Below are 11,795 nucleotides of genomic sequence, written 5' to 3' on the forward strand. Positions count from 1 at the left end.
TATATATATATATATATATATATATATATATATATATATATATATGGTACGGTAACCCCGCCTGCGCTAACGGGAGACGCTGGCGGAGCACCAGTGAAGGGTGATAGATGAGAATGAAAACAGGCCAGTTAGCCCATCATGATGAATTCATCAGGAATTAACCATAATAGTTTGCTAGCAATGGGATTCTTAGTCTCCATTACTAACAATTACTTTCCCCCCAATAAATATATATTAGTATTTATATAATAGTTCGCCATATATATATATATATATATATATATATATATATATATATATATATATATATATTTATTTATTTATTAAAAAAAAAACACGTCAATATGTTTAACTTTTTAATAAACATAATTCAATATATTTTTGACAATATCACATTACATGGCAATAAGCACATATTCTTCCTTTTCCTTCAACTCGTAGTTTCCCGCCTTCATGCTACTTTCGACCTTCTTCCCATCTACGTCTGTAACATTTTCCGTTGGCATCTTTGTATAAACGTCTTGCTGTGCGCCTTTTTTCTCATCCTTATTGATTGTCGCTTCTTGTTTCACGTGCTTGGCCAACAGATGGCGCCGTAAGCCTCTCACTCTTGTGTAGATGGCGCCACAGTGCTCGCAGGGGTAACACTGCGAACGTTCGTGGGTGGACGCAACGTGCTCTTCAAGACTTATTTTGTAACCGAACTTCTTGTTGCAAATATTACACTGTAACAAAGGAACAACAGTTGTATGATTGTGCATTACAAATACATTCTGTCCCATTCGTGTTTCAACCGTGAAGCAGTTGTGTTCGCATGCCTGTGTTTCGGTTTGAAGGGTGGGATATGGCAGTGAATTTACAGGGTACAGAGGAATAACACCTGAGTCCTCAGGAATGGCAACGCATGGGGGGTATCATGGGCGAAACAGTATACTCTGTTATGTCCATGGCACTGCTCATGTCTATAGGCAACGGTTACCACTTTCCATCAGGTGGGCCTTCAGCTTGTTTGCCATTCTAAGTTGTATAAAAAAAATACATAACAAATATAAAATTTTGTTAACATTTAAAATTCAACTATATATCATCACCAGAAAGGTTTCAAATCATCACGATGGATGAATTTTTATAGATGAAAATGGAATGATAGCCCCGGCGGGACTCTCGGTTTTTTTAATGGGTGAAAACGAAATGGTAACCCCGCCTACGGTATCGGTATACGCTGACGGGGCACCAGTGAGGGATGATATGTAAGGATGAAATAGGTCAGTTAACCCATCGTGACGAATTTAACAAGAATTATTCACGATGGTTTCCAGGGGGAACCACGTGGAGGTCGACCAGATAGGGCATATTGCTAGCAACGAGGCTGTCAAAACTCCATTGCTAACAAGGTATTTCCCCCGGGGCTGTTTTCGACGGCGGTGCGCCAGTTAGGATGATAGGTGAGAATGAAAAGACAGGTCAGTTAGCTCATCATGATGAGTATACCTGGAATTAAACTGAATGGTTTCCAGGAGGGACCGCGTGGAGGTCGAGCCGATGCTATTGCTAACAATGGGACTGGTAGTCCGCATTATTAGCAATCCCTTCTCCACATAATTCCTACTTTCAAGTCAGTTGGCCCATCATGACGAAAAGGTTTCTTTGTACATTTTTGATACGGAACCCTAATAATGTTTAATTAATAAACAATGCAACAAAATAATTGCGGTTGAGTTTATAACTATAGTATTAATAGATATAGCAATCTATTTGTTAGTCATTTAATTAATTATAAATGTCGCAAATTGACTTTTGCTCTTAACCGCAACAGAATATCAGTGTTTTGCTCTTTTGAGGGCAAAGCGATAAATTGAGTTGTGACCATTTTGTGTTACTGTGGCACTCTCGCAAAATGTAATATCTAGTCTTTTATTTCTTTTTTGTCTATATATGTATGTCTATATATATATATATATATATATATATATATATATATATATATATATATATATATATATATATATATATATATATATATATATATATATATATATATATATATATATATATATATATATATATATATATATATATATATGTATATATATGTATATATAACTAGCGGCCCGTCCCGGCATCGCACGGATGACCATTAAGGCGACGGAAGCTTAAAAATGGGATAGCTTCTCCCGTTTTCCCAACATTTCCCCTTCACTGCTCTGCTCCTATTGATCGTAGCGTGATGAAAAGTATACTATAACCTGCCCAGCAGTATAAAGAGTACTAAGTTTCGTTAAAATCCGTCGAGTAGTTTTTGTTTCTATAACGAACATACAGACAGACGGACAAAAATTTTACTGATTACATTTTTGGCATCAGTATCGATCACTAATCACCCCCCCCCCCCGGATAGTTATTTTGGAAATATATTTCATGTACAGAATTGACCTCTCTACAGATTTATTATAAGTATAGATATAGATAGATTATATTAATTTGCAATGCCTTGTGGTCCCGGCATAGAATGGACCACGCCTTCCTTACTCGTGAGTGTCGTAAGAGGCGACTAAGAGAACTTAATGGTCGAGGGATCGGCAGCAGCGTACTTCTAAAAACATCTCTAAAGCCCAACTGCGATTGCCAACCAGCCTGCCAAACGTGGCAATAATTAGCAACACTCCTCTTTATAGGGGAAACGTATATCCAGCAGTGGGCAGTTAACGGCTGAAAAGACGATGATGATGCACGGGAACGAAGTTTTAAAGGTGATGAAAATAAAAATAAAAATTAGAAATGACGCCGTTTTGAAATAACAAAAATACAACTGAGTTGAGAACCTCTTTTTTTTAAGTCGGTTGAAAACAGTCCAACGCACCTCGTACTCCTTAAATCCAAGGTGTCTCCGCCTGTGAGCGCGCAGGTTTGAACTGGATATGCAGCGTTGCGGGCACACATCACAGCTGTATGGGCGTTCGCCTGTGTGCTTCCTGTAATTTTTTTTTTTTTTTAATTAAAATCCTAAGGCAAAATATCACTTATTTACTTTACAATAAAATCCAATATTTCCAACTCACGCTGTCTCCAACAAATACAAGTTGAATTCGATTGTAATTTGCTATATTTGACACAAAATCATTTCATTATTGTCTCGAAATTGTTTTTAATTACAGCGCCATCTGTTATCTGCAATAACAACTGCTAATGATGTACGTAAAATATTTTTTATTATGAATGATAATGGAGTGGTAACCCCGCCTGCACTGGGGGGAAAGGGATTGTTAGTAATGGAGACTAAGAGTCCCATTGCTAGCAGTATACCTAACCAGGTCGACCTCCACGCGGTTCCCCCTGGAAACTATCATGGTTAATTCCTAATGAATTCGTCATGATAGGCTAACTGGCCTGTTTTCATTCTCATCTATCACCCTTCACTGGTGCTCCGCCAGCGTATCCCGTTAGCGTAAGCGGGGTTACCATACCATTTTCACTCATCAAAAAAAAAACCCCCCGCCTGCACTATCAGTATACGCCGGCAAGCCACCTGTGAATCATTATGGGTGAGGATAAAAACAGGTCAGTTGGCCACTCGTGTTGAACTTATTAAGAATTAGCTGTGTGCCGCGGCTTTGCCCGCATGAATTAGTAAATATATAAAGTATTGCTAAGTTAGGACATAACCTGACCGTGTACCAATTACATTGAAATACGTCCAGTAGTTTTAGCGTGAAAGAGTAACAAATATTAATAGAATTAACTAGCAACGCGGCAAACACGGCGCGGACAGTGTTTTTTATATATCTAACTTTTTAACATAATATCTTTCGAATGGTATATATACTTACGATTTAAAAAATTCAAAAAGTAATCTGCAGGTATTGAAACAATTTTGAATACAAAATTATTTGGATAAGGATTAAAAAATAGCTACGAATAACATGTACAACGCGACAGCGTTATTTTTTTCTATTTCTATGACTTATTAAATTCGTAATATCTATTGAATGTAATAGCCGATTTGAACAATTCAAAAAGTAATCTACATAAATTGAAACAGTTTTGAAAACAATATGATTTATTTGGATAAGGATTTAAACAGAAGTATGAACAACATGGTGTCGTCCATACTTCTGTTTAGTCTATCAACTTTTAAAATATAAAAAGTGGTTATTATGCCATAACGATAATAGTTGGACATATGGTATCGCTAACTTTTTTATAGTTATTGATATTTTCTTCAATATTGTAGAACATACTTTTGTTCTATCACCAATAGTTTCCGCAGCGCACGCGACCAAAGATATTTTATAGCATATTTTTACACCTCGAGTTACGTTACTAAAGTTTTAGTAAGGATCCCTAATCTTTTCTAGCAATAAATATAGCCTATGTTACTCAGGATGAATGTAGCTTTGTAATGGTGAAAGAATTTTTGAAATCGGCAAAGTAGTTTTTGAGTTTATTCATTACAAACATACATACATTTTTATATTATTATATGTATTACATCTTCCATATCTAGAACTAACAAAAATTTTCATCGTGCCTCCCACCAAATTGTTTATAATTACTCCTCTCCATCCAAAGGTAGCCTGGAAGAGATCGCTCTTAGCGATAAGGTCGCCCATTGTTGTCTCACTGTGATTATTTCTTGTAATTGTTTATATTTATAATAAGTTTACTATTGTAATCTTTTGGAGGAAACAGTAAAGAGTATCTATCTATATAGATAGATAGATACTCTTTACTGTACACACAAAAATACAAATCTTTTCTCTTTATAATATTAGTGTAGATAAAGACAGTTATTACTTAGCGCTGCTTAATTTATCCCAAAACTCCCATTATGGGGAAAGCTTATGTTCAATAGTGGACAGTTAACAGCTGAAACGATGTTACATGATGATTCTGTATCTAATATCGATCAGAAGTAAACATTATTTTATTGTAATCTTTGAAATTTTATTAAATTTTAAAATAATTTTGTTTTTGGGGCTTTCGCCAGCGACTTCCACAACACATGACTATGTGTGTCTATTGTTATTTGTGTGCTGTATCTATCTTAGCTATCTATCTAAATTAATTTAATTTACTAAGGCACCTCTGTCCCATTCGTGTTGTTACCATGAAGCAGTTGTGTTTGCATGGCTGTATTTCGGTTTAAAGGGTGGGATATGGCAGTGAATAACATTAGAGTCCCCAGGAATGGCAACGCATGGGGGGTATCATGGGCGAAACAGTATACTCTGTTATGTCCACAGTAGCATGTATCCAATGAAATATCATGCTCAGATCATAGATGGATTCGATTCTCCATTAATATGGAGTTGCCCAAACCACAGCCTAGACGTATACCTCGAAGGACTGACCAACATAAATTTCTTACACTGGTCAGGGAAAAATTTTACAATCAACTGCCACTACTAGACGATTTAGCGGTAACAGATCTGGACGATAGTGCAAACTACATCACGTCCATTTTAACCTCAAGCTATGAACAGTCCTGTGCCCTAACCACACCACAGTATGGGGGAGGCAACACTGGTGGTGTCCAAAATTGGAAAGACACCGTCGTAAGTTAAGGAAATTGTTTAACATAGCCATGAACAAACGGTCACAAGAAGACTGGAATAAATACACAACATCCAAAAAACAATATAAGAAACTCATACGCCAGAGAAAGCAAGAATGCTGGAGGCGTTTTTGTACAAATATAGAAAACAATAACCAGGCGATTAAAGTAAAAGCATGTCTCTCTAATGAGAAAGATCATACAATAGGTTGCCTCAAGAAACCTGATAATAATTATACAAAGAACGACACAGAAACAACCGAATTGCTACTAACCACACATTTTCCAGGATTCCAGACTACTGCGGAGTGGTCATGGGAACCATACAAGGAAAGGGAAACCAGTAGCTCGGACTGGGAAGTAGCAAACAGAGTTATAGATAAAGAAAAATTACTATGGGCAATCAGTACCTTTCTACCATTTAAAGCGGCAGGCCTGGATGGAATATTTCCAGCCCTTCTGAAATGGAGCGGGAGCGTCATAGCTGACTACTTAGTACAGCTGTTCCGAGCGTGCATAGCTCACCGTTACATACCTTTGAAATGGCGTGAGGTAAAAATTATATTTATTCCTAAACCAGGTAGAGGAGATTACACTGTGGCCAAATCCTTTCGACCCATCAGTCTCACCTCGTTCTTTTTGAAAACTTTGGAGAGACTATGTGACAAAGAGATTAGATGTCAAGTCTCCCTGTGCAAACCTTTACATCCTAACCAACATGCTTACAGTGAAGGCAAGTCAACTGAATCAGCACTTCATAACGTAGTATCCCGAATAGGCAATGCATTGCAATCGAAGCAGCCAACCTTAGGTGCATTTATAGACATCGAAGGGGCATTCGACAAAACAAACTTTGCCAGTATAAGTCGGGCACTAGCTACACATGGAGTAGAAATAACACTTAGAGAATGGATACATAACATGCTTAAACAACGAGCTATACAATTTACTGTAAATACTACCACACGAGGAATCGTCGGTAGGGGCTGTCCACAAGGCGGTGTACTGTCACCACTATTGTGGAATATAGTCGTAAATGAGCTCATAATAGAGCTTAACGATAACAGCCTCTACACGGTAGGTTATGCGGATGATATAGCTGTACTTTTAACAGGAAGCTTCGAAGGTACTCTGTGTGATCGCATGAGAGTAGCTTTTGAAATAATTGAGAGATGGTGCGCACAGCATGAACTCTCGGTTAATCCTACAAAAACAGAATTAATCATGTTCACAAATAGAAGAGTTACATGTCCTTACAGACTACCAAAACTCTTCAATACGGAACTGAAACTTAAGGAAGAAGTCAAGTACCTTGGCATAATACTAGACAGTAAATTGCTTTGGAATAAACATCTTGACTACAAACTTAACAAAACCACAATTGCATTCTACCAGTGCAAAAAGATGCTAGGAAACAAATGGGGTCTTTCGCCAAAAATAACTCTATGGCTGTACAGAGCTGTAATCAGGCCAATGTTGGTCTATGGTGCACTGGTTTGGTGGCCGAGGACAAAACTATCGACCACCGCCGCCAAACTAAAAAGCTTTCAGAGACTGTTTTGCTCTTCTGTCAGCGGCTGCATGAAAACAGCTCCTACAACAGCAATAGAGTTGGCCCTCAACATAACACCCCTAGACCTGCACATACAGCAGGAAGCGGCGTTAGCCGCTATCCGACTAATGCATCTGGATCTATGGGGTAAAAATCACTACAGTCCCCACACTTCTATTCTGAACCAGGCAATCGAATATGAACCTTTGATTGCGGCTCCGTGTGACAGGACTCATAATCATTATATATTTAACAAAAAATACCAAATACAAATTCAAGAAGAGGAAAAGGACCAATCCGGTGTACATGAATTACGCATATACACCGATGGCTCCAAAACCGAGAACGGTTCAGGAGCCGGAGTCTTTTCGTTAGACCTGAATATAAACGTGCACATACCGCTTGGCGTACACAGCTCAATATTCCAATGCGAATGTGTTGCAATAACCGAGGCTGCTGCAGCTGTACATAAGCTAGGAATAAATGGTTTTAGCATTAGATTCTTATCTGACAGCGCAGCAGTACTAAAAGCATTACGAAACAACAAGACAAACAACAAATTGATAATTGAATGCCACCATTCACTGGATAGGATATCTTCCAATAACCGAGTTATCCTCCAATGGATAAGAGGGCACAGTGGATCTTATGGTAACGATGCCGCAGACGAACTGGCTAGAAGAGGCTCAGGAACGAGGGTGGTAGGCCCGTATCCACTTCTTCCTCTTCCGTTCTCGCAATTTCGAATGTGGATTCGTCAAAGATCCGCTGACATACAAAACCAAAGATGGATACAGGCTACTGATTGCAGACAATCAAAATTGGCCGTACCTACGTTGAATCAACGACTATCAAAACGTTTATTACATCTAGATAGAAAAAACCTCAAAATAATGATAGGGACAATAACGGGTCATTGTCCATTAAACAAACATTTATACACAATAGGAGCCACAGACAGCCCTCTATGTCGAGGCTGTTTCGACGCTGAAGAAACGGCTGCTCACGTAATCCTGGAATGTGAGGCTGTGGCCCATCAACGTTTAGAAATCCTCGGAACGGTGAGGTCGCTCCGTGAAGCCTGTGAAGAACCCAGGAAGCTTCTGCGCTTCTGGGCGGAGCTAGGTTGGCTGTACTAGCCACGACTCACACGCACAACGGCCCAAATGGGAGGCTAAGTGCGGAAAACAGAGTCTTTCTTACATTATGTCCACAGTACTGCTCATGTCTATAGGCGATGGTTACCACTTTCCATCAGGTGGGCCGCCAGCTTGTTTGCCATTCTGAGTTGTATAAAGAAATAATAATTACACTTTTTAATTTCTCAGCCATACTTACCTAATATGTACAGTAAGAGAGGACCTCTGTGTGGTCCTGAACCCGCAGTGTGAACAGACATGTTGTTTTGTGCCTGTATGTGTCAATTTGTGTTTGTGTAGGTAATCTTGTCGGGTGAACACTCGGCCACAAGTCTGTAATAGAATCTTTATTACATATGTAAATTGGACTCTTCCGCGCTTAGCCTCTCTTTTGGGCTGTTGTGTGTAAAAATCTATACTTATAATAAATCTGTACAGAGGTTAATTCTGTACATGAAATATATTTCCAAAATAACTATCAGGGGGTGATTAGTGATCGATACTGATGACAAAATGCAATCAGGAAATTTTTGTCTGTCTGTCTATATGTTCGTTATAGAAACAAAAACTACTCGACGGATTTTAACAAAACTTGGTACTTTCTTCTTCTATTCTTCATACTCCTGGGCAGGTTATAGTATACTTTTCATCATGCTACGGTCAATAGGAGCAGAGCAGTGAAGGGAAATGTTGGGAAAACGGGAGAAGTTACTCCATTTTTAAGCTTCCGTCGCGTGTTCAGTTGTTCTCCTTAAAATTATATATATAAAAAATAAATAAATAAAATTAAAAATAAATATGTTTAGTCATATTTTTCAACAGTATTGTGGATTGACATTATATTTCCCTACTAAAATACGAAAGTTAACCTATCTGTTACATCAAAACTACTGAACCGTGAGGAAGGATAGGCTACTTATTTTACGAAAAATGACAGAAAAGCAAACGAAGTTGCAGGCAACAACTAGTTATTACATATAACTAATATAATAAAATTGTAACTAAACAAATCTACACATGGGATATATTTAAATATATATATATATTTATATGCCATTTTGTTCACAGAAAACATGTCCTAAAATGTGCATAAACAAAATGGAAGGTTATGGAATTTCTGGTTGTAATAGTGGTGATCAATCTTCAAATGTTGGCAGTCATACATATAATAAAAAAAATTTAATCAAATAACCAATCTGAGAGATATGTTATTATTATTTCTCTTTTAAATTAGCAATGTGTATTTACAATATAAAAACTTTCTAAAGAGATTGTTCACCTAGAAATTATTTAGAAATATCTTTTTAATAAAGTAACTAATTATATTAGAAACTTACTTCACAAACAAAATTTTTCTTATCTGTATCATGTTCGGTCATATGTTTTTTTAAACATTCTCTTGTCTTAAAACAATGCAAGCATTTTGCACATTCAAATATATCCTCTGGTAACTCCACTGAGACATTAGGATTGTGTCTGTGGTCTCTCATATGAGACTCATACATTCTCCGTTTTGGTAGAAATCTACTACATAATGCACACTTATAACCATCTTTTAAGCCTTTACAAAAATTAATTTCATGCCCAAGACGTGTTTTCCTACTTTTAAATCTCTTTTCACAACCAAAACACTTATATAAACCACTTCCCTCTTCTATACCATGAGATTCTGCATTATGGCTACTTAATCTATCTATGGTCTCAAAATCCAACCTACAAATATTGCAATATGTCGGTGACCTTTTTGGTTTATATTTTTTCTTTTTCACAATCGATTTTTTTTCTATTTCAATTTCAATTTCTGACGGTTGGTACTTGCTCTCTTCATCTGAATATTGCAGACTTGCAAGAAACTCACCGTTCAAATGATTCTTTTCCAATTCCAAATTTGAAATGTCCTCCTCCTCCTGTTTTTCAACTTTAACACACCCCTGTAACTGAACTGTAGGTCTCGTTTTATTTTTAAAAATTTCTCGCAGCTTTCTATCTTTTTCTCGACAAGAAGTCTTAAATTCGTGGAATTTCTCAATTTTACTACAACAATTCATACAAGTTTTGTTAGGATAACTATTATCACTTAAATCTAGATCTAAACAGTCTCGTATCATGTCCACAAGTTCGTTTTTAATAAAACTATCCATTCCACGCTCGGCCGATATTACTTCTTTCACAGCATCGAGACCCCAACAAAATCTGCATATGTTTTCTTGAAGGAAATATTCGTATGTATATATATCACTGCTGTTTACTAGAGAACTTGTAGACATTATTATATATTTTATTATGTTTTAATAATAGTAAATAAAGCAAAACACTTTAAACCAAACCAGATAGATTTTTTTTTTTTTTTTAGTACGTTTGTTCCGTTTGGAACAGGCTAAGGTCGGAGACCATGCTGCCTAGTCTTCAAAAAGATAAATTGTCTGGAATAATCCAAACCAGATAGAAAGGTAATGTCAAATAGTTACATTTTTTTTTTTTTTTTAGTACGTTTGTTCCGTTTGGAACAGGCTAAGGTCGGAGACCATGCTGCCTAGTCTTCAAAAAGATAATTTGTCTGGAATTTTATTTTTCTAATGTCGCTTCAATTATTGTCATAATCTTCAATATTTCATTTGTCAAATCCGGTAAGTACATTTTCATAAATATCTTTTCTTGAGTTTTCTTAAACCAGTGGATTTATCAAATTAAAAATAAATAATTATAAAAAATTATTGTCTTGCAATTCAATAAAAGTATTCTTATAGCTCCTTGAATGTTGTAGTAATATAAGTGAAAATAGCTTTGAAACAAGAAGGAAATCTTAAGAGAAGCGGGATTGAGTGCGGGATATTTTCGGGTTTTTTGAAGATAATCCTAAGTTCGTCAAACATAATGTGTCTTTGAATGACAAATTCAGAGCAATCAAAAAAAAGGTGATGTAGAGATTGGGCTGTATTTGAGTTACACCATGTGCATGATGGGGAAGCGATCATGCCCATTCGGTGCAGGTGTTCGTTGAAATGTCCGTGGCCGATTCGTAATCTACAAATATTGGTGTAAAATTTTCTGTTTGTGTCCTTTCCTTTGCAGAACCACGGTTTTCCAATACGCCAATTAATTTTGCGGTACCATTTGCCTTTAGTCTGTAATATTTGAGTCCAATGCTCCTCCCATTTAGTTGTAACGATTTTATGTATTCCAATACTACAATCTGAGTAACAAAGGGGTAAATCTTGAACACGAGCAGCACTTGAATTAATAATTTTAGCCAAAGTGTCTACTTGTTCATTCCCAAACACTCCAATATGTGAAGGGGTCCAGATGAAGATAATATCTTTTCCATATATAGTACAGAGATGATAATATTTATTACGAATTTCTTGAATTAAGTAGTTTGATGATGAAATGATTGTGTTATTTTTTAATGCCATAAGAACACTCATACTATCTGTAATTATAATCCATTTCGAATATAGTACCTGTTTTTCTATGTATTCTAATGCTAAAAATATAGCTTTTGCTTCTGCTGTGTAAATACTAGCCAAAGTTGAAATTTTATAACCGTGAC

The 11,795-nt window shown here is 36.6% G+C and overlaps 1 protein-coding gene across 3 annotated transcripts; it reads right to left on the bottom strand.

Annotated features, from left to right (window-relative positions):
* Positions 1-343: 343 nt before the first annotated feature.
* Positions 344-10,985, bottom strand: LOC113510174 (zinc finger protein 501-like). 3 transcript variants are annotated; one of them, XM_052898501.1, is made up of 4 exons: positions 9,583-10,974; positions 8,445-8,590; positions 2,861-2,972; positions 344-725 (listed from the first exon to the last, which is right to left on the bottom strand). In XM_052898501.1, the coding sequence occupies exons 1-4, from the start codon at positions 10,510-10,512 to the stop codon at positions 396-398; spliced, it is 1,518 nt and encodes a 505-aa protein (XP_052754461.1). In that variant the 5' UTR covers positions 10,513-10,974; the 3' UTR covers positions 344-395. The 3 variants fall into 3 exon arrangements, with proteins under 3 accessions (XP_052754461.1, XP_052754466.1, XP_052754470.1); XM_052898506.1 differs by having other exon boundaries at positions 8,445-8,578; positions 9,583-10,969; XM_052898510.1 differs by having other exon boundaries at positions 589-725; positions 2,823-2,972; positions 9,583-10,985.
* Positions 10,986-11,795: the final 810 nt, after the last annotated feature.

The sequence above is a fragment of the Galleria mellonella genome, unplaced genomic scaffold (genome assembly GCF_026898425.1).
Source record: "Galleria mellonella isolate WM207_F2 unplaced genomic scaffold, CSIRO_AGI_GalMel_v1 utg121, whole genome shotgun sequence".
NCBI classification, from domain to species: Eukaryota; Metazoa; Arthropoda; class Insecta; order Lepidoptera; family Pyralidae; genus Galleria; species Galleria mellonella.